At 38.1% G+C, this 20010-nt stretch overlaps 1 protein-coding gene across 1 annotated transcript in view; it reads right to left on the bottom strand.

Moving 5' to 3' along the window:
- LOC126253348 (U3 small nucleolar RNA-associated protein 6 homolog) overlaps positions 1 to 20010 on the bottom strand; it is a 130004-nt gene that overhangs the window by 69707 nt on the left and 40287 nt on the right. Inside the window, exons 3-5 of the mRNA XM_049954618.1 lie at positions 15091 to 15225; positions 11534 to 11716; positions 171 to 353 (exon numbers count right to left, since the gene is read on the bottom strand). Coding sequence (XP_049810575.1) covers positions 171 to 353; positions 11534 to 11716; positions 15091 to 15225 — 501 coding nt within the window. The remainder of the gene's footprint in view (positions 1 to 170; positions 354 to 11533; positions 11717 to 15090; positions 15226 to 20010) is intronic.

The following is a 20010-nucleotide window of genomic DNA, read 5'->3' as shown; positions in this document are numbered from 1 at the left end:
CTACATCGACATCAATGGTGGCCATTCCCAGCATCTTCTGTGATGTTCGTACACATGGGTCACTCCTGTTTCAGTCTTATTGTAAATATTTTCTGGGCCAGTAATAATTTTGCCTATGCTGTATAAATTGTGTAGTGCTTCAAAAACATTTAGCCAAATTTTGAAATCACCTCATCGATTGCCTCATCTTGGAACTGCTGTGTTGTGGATATTTTGGAGGTATCTGCTGCACTCTGCGCATCTCCACTCACAGTTGAAGGAGCATCTGTGGCAGCTGTCGATGCTTCCTTTTCTTTTTTCTGGTCCAGCTCAGCTCGCAATTTTTTAACATAAGCAAGTTCCAAATGGAATGCCTACAAAAGATAAAGGTAATATACACATTATAAAACAAAGTTTTGAAGTAGCTTAATCACAAACAACTGCATTATAATGGAATACAGAAAGACAAATCCCACATTTATATTATAGATAGCGTTGCCACCTGTCCAGTTTTCAGTGGGATGGTCCCAGAATTTAAAGTGCTGTCCAAGATCTCGAGTAAAAGGACTCTGGAGACACTTTTATCCCACCCTGTGTTAAATTTGTTAATCATGCGAAGAATAAAAAGTGCATTTCCTCAAATAGAAAGAATGATGTAAGAATTTCCCCCTTCAATCACTATACACGATTCAAAATACACCTTTGTCTGTTAAAATAAGGATTACCCGTAAGTTAAGTTGCCGGCGCATTTCACATCAAGTGCGAACATTTTAAAATTAGAAAAGACTTGTGTTTGGAAAAGATGATACGTCCTTCCTCTAATGAAAGGGTTTGTCAAATTCGTCTGTTCTGAAGAAGAAAGCTAAAAAGATATACTACTTTCAACAAAGACTGGTTAGAAGACAAAGTTTTTTTTCACATGACAGAAGAAAGAAAATTAGTTCAAAGCAAAGTAAGTGATTTGCCCCGCCACATTTTCAATAAAATTTTAGGGATTAAAGGACGTAGTCGCTCACCAGAAGACACAAAAATACATTCTGGCACAAAACAGCAATGTCATAAAAAGAAAACAATTACAACTTCCTTTATGAAGAAGCACACTTCTGAAGAAGATGCCACAATAAGTGCTAAAGTCACATCTGCCTGTCACAGCGTAAAACACGGCCTTAACTACAAGTCATTAGCTTGCCAAATGAAATGCATCATTCCCTGTTTCCAGACAGTAATATTGCATCTAAAATCTTGTGTGTAAGAACAGCTACCTCAGAAAATGTTATTGGCCCATACAATCAAGATGTAGTCACAGGCACGCTTCATAAAGCCTTTTATTTTTTTTGTGTCCTCAGATGCTTCAAACCGATGAAGAAGAAGAAGAAGAAGAAGAAGAAGAAGAAGAAAACTCCTTTATGCAGTTCAGTAATTTGATGTTAACCACAGGATAGTTAGAGATTGCAGATTTTTATGAAGACTCCAAAGAAACACACAAAGACATTCTGCATGTAATAAACAACATTATACAATCTAATTGCTTGCACCCGAATCAAGCAAGTGCGAACAGTGCTTACATGCTCCAGTGAACTACGGCAAAAATAATCCAAGTTTCTGTCTTACTGAAAAACGAAAATCAACCTATTTTGAAAGGTAACTGAAGCTGCCAATCATGAATAATACTGTACACGTTGTCTTAAAACATTTCATTATGATGTAGAGACTATGCGCCACCTCCTTCAGTGAATTTGGTTCCTTTGCATCAAATATTCAGTCACAGAGAGAATTTTCAGAGTCTGTGGAGACAGAGTTTAAGAAAATATTACAGTACTTCTGTACAAGATGGCTCTCGCTACTTCCTGCAGTTGAAGTACTGCTGGCCTGCCATCAAGTCCCGTTTCATTTCAAAGGGTGAGGAGAACTGTTAGATTGATTTGGCAATTTGTGATACCAAACGGGGAGCACGATGCAGCGTATTTCTCTCCAGTTTGAAACTGCTGTAAGGAAACTGGGAAATGGCTAAGTTACTTCTGTCGAGTTAGACAGTATAATAAGGGACCTCAAGAGTAAGCTGAAGAGTAGGAAACAAGACAAAATCTTAGGAAAGAAAAGTCATGAAATCTTGGCAGGAATACCAAAATCACATAGGCTGAGCTTTGAAAATGATGCACAATCTTTCTATTCACTATACATTAATTGTTTGTCGCAAAACTATAACTTCTCTGAGAACAATGTGTTCAATCTGCTTGCAAGTTTTTGCTTATAGAACAAGAAGATTAATGTCTGCAATGGCAGTTTGTTTTAAAGGTTATCAACAAATTTAATGGCAACTTGGATTAAGATCATTTATACGATGCATTCTCTGATTTCCAGAATGCATATGCTGGACAGGATAGAAGTAAAGCAGAAGACCAGATCTGGGTACATTTCTTCAAGCAGTAGACCACAATTAATATCCCTCATTCTGGCTTATATCATATATATTTTCAAGTCCCACCATTAACTTAATTGCTGAAAGAATTTTCAGTATGATTAAGAACAGTGGTCAAAAGAAAGAAATCTGATGCCCATGGACTTAGTGAACAGAGAACTTCAAATAAAAGTGGACTTTTCTTACAGTTGTGATGAGTTTTTCAATTTTCTTGGGGAGGGAGAGGGGGGGGGCCTGGGGGGGGGGGGGGGGTAGGTACAGTGAAGGACTACTGAATGCAGCAAAGAGCAACACAAAATATGCACTCAAAACTACAAAACAATGATAATATTACTGTTCGACATTTTCTTCAAGACTTTTAATTTCTCTTTTTTATGTCAACTTTGAACTGAACTTATTACACTGCTTGTAAATGTTAATTTAAAAAATCATTTCATGTTTAAATGGAAAGTCTGTACATTACAAATGTGAATGAAAAGGAAAAAGACTTCCTTTTTTATTTTTGTGTTGACAATTTTCAAACTAAATTTTGATTGTTCAAAAATTATAGGTACTACATAATATTTGTAGTAAACTATGACGATTTTCTTCATTACGTATGATAGAGAAGTTGTGCACAGCTCAGGGTTTCTTGAAAGATGGTATCCCTATTTATAGAATCTGTAGATTTAGGAAATGTTCTTGACACTGTTTGATTTGATTTGATTTGATTTTTTATTGGTCCAGTTTTATCATATAGCACAAATTGTACAATTGATATTGGACAGGTCAAAGATAAGTTACAATAATACATAGTATTAGCAATTAAAAATTAGGTACCTACTACAATTAATTTTGTTACTTATTCAGAAATTCTCTGGCAGAATAGAAACAGTGCTTTATTAGAAATGCCTTTAGTTTAGCTTTAAATATTGGACGAGTAGTATTTTTTTATTTCCTCTGCTATCTTATTGTGTAGTATTACACCAATGTTAATTATGCTCCTCTGATAGGTGGTTGTTCTGTGATATTTTTGATATATATTTGATTCCCTTCTGGTACTATAGTTGTGTACACTTTTGTTCTGTAGCAGTTTGCCTGTTTTCAGGAGGTAGTCCCTAGTGAACAAGATAGTTTCATAAATGAATAAACTTGGAACATTTAGGACACCAAGCTCAGTAAAATGGGATTTACAGGACTCCATCTTTTTAAGGCCACAAATTATTCTTAAAGCTCTTTTTTGCATTCTAAAAACCTTTACACTGTGAGTTGAGTATCCCCAGAAAATGATCCCATATCTGATTAGTGAGTGGAACTGTGCATAGTATGCCTGCAATACTGTTGTTTTGCTTGTTGTAGCCTTTAAAATTCTTAGGCCATAGCACACAGATGATAGTTTTCTACACAAGTTATTTATATGTGCATCCCACTTAAAGTCTTGCTGAACTCAAAGACTCAAGAATTTTGTGATGCTTACATTTTCTAGGGGATCATTTTTTAATTGGGCTTGAATAGACATTTGATTAGTTGGAGGAATTAAATGAAAATCGACACACACAGTTTTTTCAGTATTTATAATGAGTTTGTTTTTTGTGAACCACTCAAAGTCTTTTCATAGAACTTTTGCTGTGGACCGCAAAGTTTCTGGACTGGATCCAGTGAGCAATATGCTGGTGTCATCGGCAAACAGGATAGTTTTTGTGGGACTCATATATTCAACTAAGTCGTCCACATAAATCAAGAAGAGTAGTGGACCTAAGATTGAGCCCTGTGGTACACCATATTTTATTGGTAATTCCCTAGAAAGAAAGGAATTGTTTCTTGTTTTATTCATTTTGTTGAATTCATACTGAAGTGATACTTTCTGCCTGCGGTTTTTTAGGTATGAACACAACCAGCTATGTGCTACACCTCTTCCTCCTCATCTTTCTAATTTTTCGAGCAGAATGTTATGGTCCAGGACATCGAAGGCTTTTGATAGATCTAGAAAAATACCCAGCTAATTTATGTTGATCAAGGGATTTTAAAATGCAGTCTAAGAATTCGAAAATTGCTGTCTGTGTAGATTTAGACTTTCTAAAACCATGTTGTTGTACTGTAAGAGGTGCATATTTATTTATGAAACTTAAAAGCCTGTCATAGAAGAGTTTTTCTAGAATTTTTGAGAAGGAACTTAACTGTGACACGGGTCAGTAGTTTGATATTTTTTTCAGAAGAACCTTTTTTTAGCAGTGGTGAAACTTTTGCTATTTTAAAAATACAAAATTGTTGAGGTTTTCGTGGCCACTTGTTGACAAACTGCCTATTGGCTTCTGTCTCGGGTTCTTCGGCCGACGTTCATCTAATGATTTTTCTGACGTTTCGCCAGCACGAGTGGCTGGCATTGTCAAAGCTTCACCCTCCATTGCCGGTGGTGAACTGGAGCCGAGCTCGCGGCCGCAGACTATATGTACCTGTGACGCCAACGTCCGAGGGCTTCTCCGCGGTCATTTCCGGTGCGGTTCTCCTCTTGCTACCTGCGACGGTCATTCGCTGCAGTACGGGAAGCCAGGATCTGTTTACCTTAAGGCTTTCCTCTTTCTTGTTCAAACTGTTCGCGTGTTTTTGTATTTCTACAGCTTCTCTGAACAAGCGCGTGTGATAGTGGTTCTCTACAGCCAGAACTTCCGTGTCGGCGAATTTTATTACGTGGTCGGTCTCATTCAGTGCGTGTTCTGCCACGGCCGATTTCTCCACCTGCCCCAATCTGCAATGTCGCTTATGCTCCTTGATCCTGGTGTTAATGGATCGTCCAGTCATTCCGACATAAACTTTTCCGCATGTGCATGGTATGCGGTATATTCCCGACATTGCAAGTGGGTCTCTTTTCTCCTTCGCCGATCTAAGACACTCTTTGATCTTCCTTGTCGGTTTGAAAACCGTCTTTACGCCATGTTTGCTCAAACAAGAAATGCAACACCTGGAAACTGTCCTGAGGAGCAATGGGTACTCCACAAATTATATTAGAAGGGTAACTGAACCAAACACTAGGCGAAGTAAGGAACCAGAAAAAGAAATGTCTGGTACGGCATTTCTGCCATACATTCCCAGAGTGACGGACAGAATCGGCCGTATATTGCGCAAACATGGCGTAAAGACGGTTTTCAAACCGACAAGGAAGATCAAAGAGTGCCTTAGATCGGCGAAGGAGAAAAGAGACCCACTTGCAATGTCGGGAATATACCGCATACCATGCACATGCGGAAAAGTTTATGTCGGAATGACTGGACGATCCATTAACACCAGGATCAAGGAGCATAAGCGACATTGCAGGTTGGGGCAGGTGGAGAAATCGGCCGTGGCAGAACACGCACTGAATGAGACCGACCACGTAATAAAATTCGCCGACACGGAAGTTCTGGCTGTAGAGAACCACTATCACACGCGCTTGTTCAGAGAAGCTGTAGAAATACAAAAACACGCGAACAGTTTGAACAAGAAAGAGGAAAGCCTTAAGGTAAACGGATCCTGGCTTCCCGTACTGCAGCGAACGACCGTCGCAGGTAGCAAGAGGAGAACCGCACTGGAAATGACCGCGGAGAAGCCCTCGGACGTTGGCGCGCCAGGTACATATAGTCTGCGGCTGCGAGCTCGGCTCCAGTTCACCACTGGCAATAGAGGGTGAAGCTTTGACAATGCCAGCCACTCGTGCTGGCGAAACGTCAGAAAAATCATTAGATGAACGTCGGCCGAAGAACCCCAGATAGAAGCCAATACGCAGTTTGTCATTTTAAAAATATCTGGGAATACACCAGTTTTTAAAGAGATGTTGAAAATTTTTGCCAAGGGGTTTGTTATGTGGTGAGCACATGCTTTTAATATGAAATCAGGTACTTCATCAAGACCACTTGACATTTTATTGCTTAATGATTTAATTTTACTTATAATTTCATTGGGGTTTGTTTCATACACATACACAGAAGCAGTCGAGATCACTGACTTGCTGGAGAAACTTGGGACTGGTCCTTGACAGTGTACTTGAATGAGGTCTTCAGCTAGTGACGTAAAGTATTAATTGAATTTTTCCACAACTGAATTTGGTCTGTGACTTTTGAGAGCCTTCTAGTGTTAATGATACATTCTGTTTCTTTGGCACTGAGCTACAAGTTTCTTTCTTTATAACTCTCCATGTGGATCTCATTTTGTTAGATGAGTTTCTTATCAAATAGTCATTCCACATAATTTTTGCCTCTTTGACTACTCTACCATAGATTCTTTTGTAGGCTTTTGAATAATCTGCGAATTCTTGGGTTACTCTATATTTCTTACAAGAGTACTGCAGAAATCTGTTTCTCTCACAGGAAATTTTTATGCCTTTAGTTAACCATTGCTTATTATTGTTAGGTTTTACTGTTTTTACTACTTTTGGAATTGCTACATTAAAATAATGAAGAAAGATGCTCTGAAAACTCATGTACATGCTATCAACATTGTTCTGAGTGGCAATGCTTTCCCAGTTTTCCTTCGCCAGTAAGAGATTAAAAATTATAATGTTATCTTCAGAAAAGGTTCTTTTTTCAACTACTTTTCCGGAACTGCTACTACTTGTTGGCATTTCTATACACAGCAGCTATGCCTCATGATCACTATAACCCATGCTCAGTACTCTGCTTGTGAATCTGTAAGTTGTTTCTGAGATGAATATTTGGCCAATAATGGAATTTGTGCATTCTGTTAATCTTGTTAGACAGTGTATTGTGGGGATCATATTGAATGTGTTGGTCATATTTATCAAAGCATCTCTGCTGCTGCTGCTGTCTTTTGAAAAATCAACATTGAAATCCCCACAAAGCACTATCTTCATATTTAGTGTACTGATCCTGTTCAGCAGAACCTCTAGTTTATTCATGAAGACTGACAGGTTTCCACTTGGTGCTCTACATATGTTAATAACTATGAAATTAAGCTCTGGCAGTTTGGTAATGGAAAGTTCAAAGTCTTTTTCAATTGAGTCAATATAACTTTTACTGACATCACAGAACTTTATTTGTTCTTTCACAAAGATAGCAGAGCCACCATGTTTGGAAAACTCTGGGCTAAAATGACTTGCTAATCTATATCCTGAGATTGAGGTTAATTTTACTTCGTCATTTCATAGCCAATGTTCAGTAATGCAAATTATGTCCACGTTTAGTGCATACTGGAGTAGTGCTTCCAACATGGAAATTCTATTTGTGAGTGACTGAACATTATGGTGTAGTATAGCAACATCTGGGTACTTAGTAACTTTAGTTGAAACGGTTTCTGATTCTTTATCTAATGGCATTTCTAATACAGCACTTACCCTAAAAAAATTTCTGTATCTTTCTTGTGTGTGGCTTCTGTACGCTGGTGGCAATCAGCAGGTGAGATAACTTCTGGAGCTTGTATAAGTTTTGCTTCATCCACGTCTGTCCTCTTCGGTTTAAACCATTTCGTAATTTTCGTTTGGCTGATGACTTGATTGATTGTTTCTTGCCTAATCGGTTTAAACCACTTGGTAATTTGCGTTTGGTCGATGGCACAGCTTGGAACTCGTCTAAAGCACTTCTTAATGTCCGTTTGTTTGTCACTTATACTTTTTTCTTCACTCTTCTTCGAAATGTGAGTACATATTTTTTCGGCTAGTAATTTCTTTCCTGGCATATTTAAATGAAGTCCATGGACTGTATGGAACCTTCGCTCCAATCTGTTTATGTCTAAAATATCGACATTCTTAAAGTTAGCGCATATTTCAGTGATACACTGGTTTGCAACATTAATTTCGCAGTTCACACACGACCAGGGTGGTAAATCACAACGATGCGGGATGTTCACAATGAGTACATTTGTGTGGGTTAAATTATTTAAACATTTCCTCATTTCTGTAATCACCTTGTGTGTCTCGATTCTATAGACGTCGTTTGATCCTCCTATTAACATGGCAAAATCGTCTTTATTCAAACTAGCTACGTCAGTTGATGTTGTTAGGTCTGTTATTTCACTCAATGGAGCCCCTGGCTTTATGAAACCAGATGCCTAGAAACTACATGTTCTCATCAACATTGCAGAAATTTCACGACCTTGACTATCACCTAACACACAGATTGTTTTGTGTTTCACACTTTTTGTAACCGAAGGATTTAAGATTCTTCTTCTCACCTTAGTGTTGTTTTTTGCCGCACGTATTCTAAATGTTCTTCAGTTTGCAGTTTCGCTGGAGATACGTTTTTTAACGTAGTTTCCTTTGTTGCATTGAAGTCTGTGGCAGTGTAGGTGTGCGCACTTATTTTCGGAGTTTTTAGAATATCTCCTGACGCAGTATTTTCACTATTTGACCTACTTACAATGTGCATCGGTTTGCCTACTTTGTTTTCCAACTTTTCAACCCTTTCCGACGTGTTCACTGAATCCACGGCAGGAAGCACTTCAAAAGTTTTTTTGCACTAAATTTTCACTGTCTTTCACATCTTTTACCTTCTGAGTACAACTTCCTTCAGTCATTCTCTGACATTTTCCCGAGACCGCGTCTTCTTTCTTCATTAGCGTCTCATGTTTTTCAGATTGTAGTTTACTTATTTCCACCTTTTGAGCGTCTATTGTAAACTGTAGACTGGATATCTGTTTGTTCAGCTTCTGTATTTCAGTCTTACAACTTGCACAAGTTTTCCTTTTACTACCAAAATTTACGTTTTTTCGTGGAGGCACATTATACACTTTCAACTTGGCCGCTATCTTGCGTCAAAAAAAAGTTATCAGAGATGAATTTAAGGAAGTAAAAAGTAATCTGCAACTTCTACAAAAACCAGACTCCAGGTCTAGGAGTTAAAAGAACATGAAAGGGAAGCAGCAGTTGAGAACAGACTGTCAGAAGTTGGAGGCCTACACCCCATGTCACTCAATATTTATATTCAGAAAAAATAAACCAAACTAAGAAGAAATTTGGAAAGGGAATAAAAGTGCAATGAGCTGAAATAAAAGCTTAGAAAGTTTGCTAATAGCACTGCAATTCTGCCAGAGACAGCAAAGGACTAGGAGGAGGAGGATCAGTTGAATAGTATGGATAGTGTCTTCAAAAGAGTTCGGAGACGACTATCATGAAAATTAAACCAAGACTAAAGGAGCACTGTCTATTTAAATTGGGTAATGCTGAGGGAAGCAGGCAAGGAAATGAGGCACAAAAAATAGTACATCAGTTTTCTAATTTGGGCATCAAAATAGCAACAATGCAGGAAAATATTCTGTGAAAAGGAGAAGCATATTAACACTGAAAATCAATTTGAGTGTTAGGAAGCCTTTACTGAAAGTATTTGTACACAATAAACAGTACAGAAAGAAAGAGACTGTAGATTTTTGAAATGTGGTCCTACATAAGAATTCTGCAATTAGATGGGATGAGCAGACTGAATAATTAATGAAGTAGTACTGAATCAAACTGGGGAGAAAAGAGCTCATGGCACAACAAAGGTATAGAGGTTGATAGGATAGACTCCCAGATAAAAAGCAATTAATAACCTGGGAATGGTGAATATGTGACGATCGGGGATTTGAAAATTGTCAGGTTCAAAGGGATGTAGGTTGTAGCAGCTGTGGAGAGATTTTGATGAATCAGGTTTAATAGAATTTTACATTTTATAAACAATATTTTTTAAGTTAACGAACTGATGCAATTTGAGAGACTTTACTGGTCCCTTACAGATATGATTTCTTGTATAGCAAAAACAACACTCAAGACTCCATAACCACTGAAATTATCATAAAAATTACAACAATTAAAAAACTGAAGAAAGATGAGGAGGTGTTTCCAAAAGTGGACAATTATGGAGTCCCAGCTTTTTGGAAGTTATCCATGTTAAAAGTAAAACCAAAACGTCATAATGAAATTGAGTGCACCCAAAACATGCTTGTAAAAATGTACAAAGTACAACTGCTGAATGAGCCAAGACATGTTCTTAAAATGTATCCTGTCATCACAAAATTATTTAAATAGAATAAAATGTTTAAATGGTGTAAATAGTTCTGTGACAACAGGATACACTATAAGAACACGGCCTGACTCATTCAGTAGTCATGCTTTGTACATTTTTACAAGCATCTTTTGGTTGTACTCAATTCTATGACAACCCACCATTGTGGTTTGACTTTTAATGTGGATAACTTCCCGAAAGCTGGGACTCCATAACTGTCTGTCTACTGTACAGAAATGTAACAATTATAAACATGATGAGGCATCTATACTGATGTGAAACCGGTAGTTGCAAATAAAGCATCTTCATACAGCTGTGTGCCTTTTGGAAGCACCTCCTCATCATTTTTGACTTTTTAATTATTGTAATTTTTATGATAATTTGCATAGTTATCAAGTGTTGAGTGTTGTTATTGTTATTCATAACGTCTCCGAGATGTGGCTGTCCTAATCAGAAAGTTGTTTGTACGATTTTATGTATATAGACTGAAGCAGTAAGTGAAAATTTGTACTGAGTACATGAATCGAACCTGGATTCTCCTTCTTACTAGGCAATGCCACCTTGGCCCAGTGGATAGCACGACTGCACAGATTACCCTGGCATGCCTCCCTCCTCAATCAAAATTCTCACTGTCGCTCCAGTCCACTGTTCATGTGTGAGGAGGAATTTATAGTATACTGGGGCAGCAGTGAGAATTTGGCTTGAGGAGGGAGACGTGCCGTGGTAATCCGTGCACTTGTGCTAGCCACTGTGCCAATGTGGCTTAGTGGTTAATGCACCTTTGCTGCTTCAGCCTACTTACACAAAATTTTTAAGTTAAAACTCAAAAAGAGGAAATTAGACGTGCAGAAATAAGACAAAGTGAAGCACTCAGTTTTAAGTTGTGTGAAGACCACAAAACATAGGGAAAAAAATGAACTGGCCCTTCAGCTAGAAATGGACAAGATATGTAGGAATTTCCTGGATAAATTAAAACTGTGCACTACATCTAAGATTTTAATAATGCCACCAACACAGAATGTTACAAGCAAGAACATTATGTACTGTACTTTATGCAACAGATGTCAGAAATGCATGTTTTGATAATAACTAGCAGTACAGCAGTTCACGCAGAACATGACAAATAATAATCAAACCTTAACACTAAAGGCAAAGACAAAACAGAAAGGTAACTTTGTCTTTCTGGTAGTACCTCTGTGTAGAGAAGTTTTGAGTCCGGGTGAAATCTGAGGCCTCGGAGAAGAAACTGCCGGGCACTCTCCACGGAATTACTCTCTTCGAATTCCCAACGAGCAGCAAGTTTCCACATTTGAGGTTTATCACTGTGTACCTGCACCATTTTTACCAGCATGCGGCTAACTGAAGCGTAGAAATGCTGCAAAATACAATTTCTTTAATTTGAGTCAGAAACAAATGTGTACTGTATATTTAAATAAACCAGGTATAAAACAACATAAAATGTACAGCTAAAAAATGCACTAAAACAAGTTTATAAATCACAGAAAGCTAGACAATAGCCCAGTTTCATCCCTAATGCACAAATTTACATTTCCCACTATTAGGTTGCTAACTGGGCACATAAGGTGTAATAGTCATCGTAGCAGATCCATTGAAGTTTGGATTTCACCATCATCGTACTCATACAGCTATCAACTGCAAGAAACCTCCATTTTATTCAGCTATCCTTGGTACTCGGCACTCCCAATCTAATTTACACTGGTCCAAACATAAAGCAACAAACGTAAATTTTGCAAGATTGCGTTTATCTTTCCACGAAACAGTATAAACAGGTGACAGTAAAGTAGAAACAATGTCAAGAATACAGAATGTAAACAACTGCACCATGCATAATGGAAAACAAAAATGTTCTTCATTTTTTTCCAACTTAATGGATGTGCACACACATTCCAACAGCTGGTTAACATGCTCGGTGTGGGGTCTGACCACCTCTGGCAGTAGTATAGGCCTGACAATAATAGGGCATGCTGTGAATGATGCCATCACTCTCATGTTGAGGCAATAATGCCCATTCTTCCCACAGAGCTGCTCACGAATCTTTGAGAGTGGTTCGTGGATGGTGACGTGGTGCAATTCATCTCCCAAGTCCATCCCAAACATGCTCTATGAGATTCAAATTGGGAGAGCGAGCAGGTCACACCATGTCTGCACTATCTTTCGCTTCCAAGAAAATGTCAACCAACTTTGCTCTATGAGGTGCCGATTCACCCTTACAATTTCACAACGATGCGTCCAAATGATCAACATAATCCCTGCTCACACCATTAGCAATCTGCCTTGAAACCGGTCTCTTTACACAGTTTTTGGGTCCCGAAATAGTGTTCCATGTTCCCTCCAGCTGCGAATCCGCCGAGAATCTCTCTCCAGACCAAATCAAGACTCATCCGTGAAAACAACATTGGCTCACAGTTCGACTGTCCAAGTGGTATGTGAAGGACTCAACTCTATAGACATTCCCTTCTGTGAAGATGCATCAGAGGTACGCATACTGCAGGCCTCAGACAATAAAAGCCATTCTGCCATAGCCGTCTGTACACTATTTACCTCTATACATTACGTCCAGTGGATGCTGCGAGGCTAAGATACCAGCTGCCAAGCAGTACTAAGATGGTACCGTTGTGCCCTTAAAGCCAAGTAACACGTGTGACCCGCCCTGATCTTCAGAAGACAGTTTTGGTCTCTATAAACTGTCGCCACATCTGAGAAACAACAAAACGATTCACATTAAGCCATCGGGCCCATCAGTTTGCGTATGTCCCGCGTTCATTCTTCCTATGGCAAACCACCACAGAGAGCCTAGTGGGCATCTTAAACAAGATAATTCTGATTGGGTATTAGAATCCTTCTCACACCCACAAACGTAAGTTTAACTGTAGGTGAAGTTGAGACAAATGTTAACAAAATTAAAGTTAAAACTGAAAATTAAACCGACTGATTTTGATAGGAAAGCCAAATTCAAGTGTTATATACAGCTTTATGAGGTGTACAAAGAAGTTTTTCATTGCAATTTCTGCATAATTAGCCAAAAGAGGATTTGGCATGATCACCAATTTAGTAACAAAGAAAAGAGACTGTCAGTAGTCAAACATTGCGGTTTAAGGTTGGCGAGGACAAATATAGCATGAAACATCAAAAAACTGATGTCACCTCTCAGCCCTCTCATTAATAATAATACATTAAGTTTTACATGGTATACTTTTGTTAATCAAACTTTAAGCAATACACCAATATTGTTAATATCTTTTAATTTTGAAACTGTGCCCTTTTTCAAACATTTAACATAAGATGGGCACCATCAAATCACCAACCAAAAAAATGGGCTATGAGCAAAAACGTTTTCAGAACAAAGGGGAAAAATTATTGATTTCAGAAATAAACGTCGGAGTGGTTTTCTTCCCACCTAAATGGGCAGTGAGTAACCTCTCCCTCCCTCCCCCTCCCCTCTCTTTAAAAAAAAAAAAAAAAAAAGGGGGTATGGGACAACTATGATTATTCTCTGACAAGTATTTAAAATATTATGATATTATAAAGAATTATGCAAGTCCTCCACCAGCCCTTCCTTGGATGTGCATTTTTAATTATTTTTTACTTTTTGTTGCCCTGGCTGATTTCAACTTAGGCAGCTCTCCATCAACTTCCTTTGGAATATTTAGTAACATTAGTGTGCATCACAGACCATTGGGTGATAGAATTTTAGTGTTCTGTTGTCACTGTAACTGTGCCAGTTTACATAAAATTCCACATAAACTTGTCATAATTTTGTATTAGAAATTAATCCAGAACCAATTATTACAGAACTTTCTCATAAACAATACAATCACATTAACATTTAATTTCAAATATGCAACAAATCTCTCAGGCAAACAAACTGCATCCTATGCTACAATTTTAATGGATCTCAGTCAGTCAACCTATACAAATACCTGGGTGTAGCAATTTGTGAGGATATGAAATGGAATTATCACATAGGCACAATTACAGGTAAAGCAGACAGACCGAGAGAAAGACTTCAGTTCATCCGTAGGGTACTGGGAAAATGTAGTCAGTCTACAAACAAGACAGTTTACAAAATACTCATGGGGCCCATGCTACAAATTCTGTTTGAACATGTGGAACTCCTATCAAAAAGGTCCAACAGGGGGTATTAGATGTAAACAAAGAAGGGCGTAGATGGTGGCAGGTTGGTTTCACCTAAGGGAGAGTGTCACAGAAATGCTGAAAAATCTGACGCTAGAAAATGGAAGCCAACTAACCTGTGAAAGTCTACTTACAACATATAGAGAACTAATATCAAGGGAGGTGATAGGAATAAACTATTTCCTCCTATGCTACAGTTCCACAGGGATTGCAAGGGTGGGATTAGCTGAAATGTCCTTTTACAGAAGCATTTAAAGCAGTTTTCCTTTGCACCATAGGAACTGAAATATGTGGTAGAATGGAAGAAGAGCCCTCTGTCGTTCAGTTAACAGTATTTTGCTAAGTATCGATGTAATAAAGCAGTATGAATATACATCATATACACAAATCTGAGAAAATGAGCATTCAACCACTGTATCAAAATTCAAAAGCATTTTAGTGGTTCAGCTTACAAGTCTCTGGGTGTTGTAATCAGTGGATTGAGGAATGTTAGCTATAAAAATATCTCTTCAAAATATTACAATGCACTATACGGTTTTAAATTCTGGGGAAGGAAAAAGAAACTATCTATGATAAACTGCCAGTTATACTTACCACTCTTTTGCAAAATTTAATGTATGAAAGCCATAGTCTAATATCATCACCAAATCTGTGGAGTGCTCCCTTAAATACATTATCTATGCGACGAGCCACTAAGTAGTCAATGTTGTTCTGGTTGATACCCAGGGTCTGGAAAAGAATTAATAGTAGCAAGTTTAGCACTAATTACTTTAGCCTATACCCAGTTGATTGTATCGATATCTCAATACAAAACTCTCAAAACAATTTAAATTAATACTAAGGCCACACTGGGCATTCTGAAGACTATTTCATAAAATGGATTTAGAAAATATTTCTCCTGTTTCTGATAACAACTTCTCATGAGCGTCAAACCACTTAAGTGACATGTTGTTGCTCTCATCATTCAGCAGACTGGTTTGACGGAGCTCTCCACACTAGTCTATACTACGTCAGTCTTTACACACCTGTGTAATCTCTACACATTGTGCCCATTTGAATCAAACTGTGTTCAAGCCTTGATCTCCCTCTACAATTTTTGCTCCCCCCACACTCCTCTCCATAACCAAAATAACTAGTCCTCTATTCCTAAGGATGCACCCTCAAAATCTACTACTACTTTCAGTGAAGTTGTGCCATAAACAGCTTTTATTCCTAATTAAACCATTCATAATTAGTTATTCAATTTACCCAACTCATCAACTTTCTTCTGCAGCACCACGTTCCACATTTAAAAACCAGATAAATTTCATTTTTGTAAAAAGTAACATTGTCTTTTCATTTTTGTAAAAAGTAACATTGTCTTTGCATTTTTTTACTTGATTCAGTTATGGTGTTGAACATTACAGTCGTCACCAGACTCATCTAATAAAACAATGCGCATATCGCGAGCAAGAGTATTATGATAAACTACAACAGTGTAATTATTAGAGTTGATTTGCATGACCTGGGAAGCAACAGACAAATAACATACCTGTCTGAAAATTTTAGCCATGACTGGCACGTCCACAGGATATAAAAACAAGATAATACCATGACGAATACTTGTAACCCGTGATGTCAGCAAATTGCCCTTCCAACGGCGATTGCAAGTGTATGTTACAAAGCCAGAGATAGGATGTAAGATTCTATATATTCCAAAATAGGAGGAGTTAAAATGTAATTAAAATAAAATTGGGTACAAAGTAAGATATTAGTGAGAACTGCAAATACCTCCTGCTCTCAAGTAGGTGTCTATTATGACGTACAATGTACATTATGAAAGTCACTGAACAAACTACACCAAGACATGAAAGAAGCCACTAGCACAAAAACAGAGCCAAAAATACACAAAAGACCTAAAAGAGAAAGGCTGCTACCCACGAGTAAGATGTAGGTGGAATGGGACCAGGGACAGAAACCAAACAGATATGGTCAGCAAACCATGATATGAAAAAACAGCAGCCCATCATACGGTTAAAAATAGGCATTCAGTGAGACTTCACTTTGTTCATTCAGAATTTTAGTGGGGTGGTGTTTCTTGTACCCGTGGATCTCCAATTCCTCCAGAAGGTTCAGCAGGCAGCCTTTCAGTACAATATGCACAACTCTAATGTTATTGATTTTGGTTATAGTATGCTTGGTTCAGTGAGGTTTTGCACAAATACTGTCTGTTCTGCAGACGTTTCTATTCCCTTAATGTAATGTGTATTTCAATTTCTAAATGTGTGTCCAAAATTAATCCCAACTATCACAATGTATTTTGAAGATAAATTGCAGTAGCTTAAAATATACAGCTGCTGCAAAAATGGCCACCACAAGAAACTTATCATTTTGTAGATGCGTGAATTTGAGCATTTATTATGTTTGTTACTTACATTGTGTCTCAGCTGAGTTTCAGAGTACTATTTATTTGAAAACAATATCACACAGTTGTGTTCTTAAATTGTTTCACTAGCTCTTAAGAAACTTTTCCTTAATATGTTACAAAGGCATAATTTTTCTTGTTTTTTGTTGCCTCGTGTTCCAGAGTGTTTCTGTTGTTTTATGTTATTGTAAGGTCACATGACAAAGCTCTGTGTCCATTTACTACAGGTATTTGTTTCAATATGTCTAACTCTCCATGAATTTCTTGGCTGTCTGATGGCAAGCCAATAAACTGGTGTTTCATAGAAGTACAAGAAAAATTGTTCTATAGTGCATAGGATGACAGGATTTGACATTATTATCATCATCATCATCATCCATGCACATAGGTTTTCTATAAATGACAAACATGTCTTATTTGTTTTCATGATTATCTGGTCCAAACAGATAATATTTTTTTTCTCTACTTCAGTGATAAATTTAAGTTTTGATTTCTGTCCCTGGTCCCACGCTACTCACATCTTATTTATGGATCTGCACGTCCTCTCTCCTCCAGTGTTTTCTTGTCTTTTTGGCTCCGTTTTCACAAGCTCACTGCGCCTTTTTGCTTGTCTCAATATGCTGTTTTCAACTAATTTCATACTATGCTATGTACAAGGTAGACCTATTTGAGAGATGGAATTTGTGATTGTAACTATTTACTGCAAACTCCATTTTCTATTTCAGCTGTATTTTTATTACAGTTTTAACTCCTATTTTATCTTGTGTATAATCTTAAGCAGCCTACCTGTGGCTTTACAATGTAACTGGACAGATAAAGAGTATACTCTGCCAAGCAGCAGCAAGAGAAAACACACATGTCAAGGTTAAAGAAATTTGTAAGCTTTTTGCAGCCAGTGCTCCTTTTGGCAAAATCATTGAAGGGGAAGACAGAGGGATGAAGAGGAAGGACTGACAAGCTTTAGGAAATAGTAAGAGTTTGAAAAAGTCATCCAGGACCCCGGTACAGGACAGGATGAGAAGGAGACTAATTATTGGGGACTGCCTGAGCAGGATTTGAAAACTAGAGAGCATAGACGTGGAAGGTCGGGCAATAGGCAAGATAGGGATTACTGGCAAAATGTTGTGCAGGAGTTAATAAGAGCAGTAAACTAAGAGTATTGTGTATGGTAGAGGTGAAGAAGACAAAAATTGACAGTTCAGAAAATGAAAGATATAGAACACTAAAAGGGAGTTAAGAACAGAATGCTTACTGAGAAGAAATACTGAGACTGGAGAAATTAACATAAATTAAGGCCATGTAGGTGGTGAGAACCGAGGACATGCAATGCCAGTTCCCACCTGCAGAGTTCTGAGAAGCTAGTGTCTGGGGGAAGAATCCAGATGTGGCATGTGCGGTTCAATGAAACAGGCACCGAGGTCACGACTATCATGTTGTAGAGCATGCTCCACAACTGTGTTGCCAGTGTACAACCTGTGTCTACATCCATCTTGACAAATACCTTGATGGTTTTCATGCCAATGCAAAAGGCCAAACAGTGTTTACATAACAGCTGGTAAATGATTTGTCATTTCACAGTTAGCTCTCCCTTTAATAGTATATGTTTTGCCAGTTACAGGGCTGATATAGGAGGTAGTAGGAGGGTGAATACAATAAATCTTATCGCAGATATTGTCACAGGAGTATGGGCCATACAGTAGCGTAGGATAGGGAAATGGTTGCCAAAGCAGCATAGGTCTGACCACAATATTGCAGGGGGGGGGGGGAGGGGGTTGACTAAATGTTATTCTATGTGTGGTGGCAAAAATGTCTGGCAGAATGAACATTTCAACAAGGTTATAACTTCCTTAAATCTTGCACTAAAATGGGGTCCACTCTGCCCGACATTTTGCCCATTGCACCTAGAACAGTATTTCATCCCCCCCCCCCCTCCCCGCCTCATTTTGGCGACCCCCAAATCTCCGCAATATCCTAGTCAGACCCTATGCTGCAGCTGAAATTATTTCTCTATCCTTTAGTCCCTACCACTGTGACCATCCCCATTGTAAGACTTACCCTATGCACCCTCCTACCACCACCTATATCAGCCCTGCAACTGGCAAAACACACACTATCAAAGTGAGAGCTACCTGTGAAACAACACACATCATGTACCAACTTTTACAGAAACACTATCTGGCCTTTTATATTGGTATGACTACCACTATGTTATAAGTCAAGATTAATGGACACAGACAAAGGGTGCACACTACCAATACACAAAATTCGAACATGATCTACTTCCCCACTAACCTGCGGTTCTGGGGAACTTTTCCAAGTTCTCCCCATTTCCTAAACCTTGCCAGTCCTTTTTCTTCATGCTGGTCCTTCCCCTTCAACACTTCTGCGAGAAGGAACAATGGGCTCCAAAAACTTGCAAATTTTCTTAACCTTTAACACAGAACCCTGATTCCAGTCAGGGGCACCTAGCAGTCAGGCTCCTACAGTTATTAATATTGCAGCTGGAAGTGCACAGCGTGCTAATGGTGACTTTACATCAGCAGTCATAAGTGTTCATCACAGTATTATGTTTTTATATCCTGTGAAGGTGCCAATCATGGCTAAAATTTTTATTTACTTTCTTTATTAACTTCAAGGAGACAGGTATGTAATTTGTCAGATGCTTCTCAGGTCATGTGAATCAATGCTTCTACTGTTTTAACTTACCAGAATGCCCTTACTCGTAAGTATGCATGTCCTTTTTTAGATCACTCTGATGTCAGTAATAATTATCAAAATCATTAATTGAATTAAATAAATTTGCTACCAAATATTGATTTAGTTTCTACAAGCACATCTCAACTGCCAACTACACAACATCCTAATTTATATGCTACTTACAAGTTTTGTATAATTAATTAAATTTTTTATTCAGGTGATAACATCACCTCTCATCAAATTTCATTTTGTTGCTGAAATTTATGATCAGCGGCATTACACTGTAACACTTCCAATACAATTACTGTTGTGACAATGTATGTAGTTTGAAATTACAAGCAGCTCAGTTCATGAGCAGTTACAGGGCTTGAAATCTGCAATTTCTTTGCAATTATTTCATTAGCATATAACAT

Source organism: Schistocerca nitens, chromosome 4 (assembly GCF_023898315.1).
Source record: "Schistocerca nitens isolate TAMUIC-IGC-003100 chromosome 4, iqSchNite1.1, whole genome shotgun sequence".
Taxonomy (NCBI): domain Eukaryota; kingdom Metazoa; phylum Arthropoda; class Insecta; order Orthoptera; family Acrididae; genus Schistocerca; species Schistocerca nitens.
This window is presented reverse-complemented; position numbering and strand designations above follow the sequence as displayed.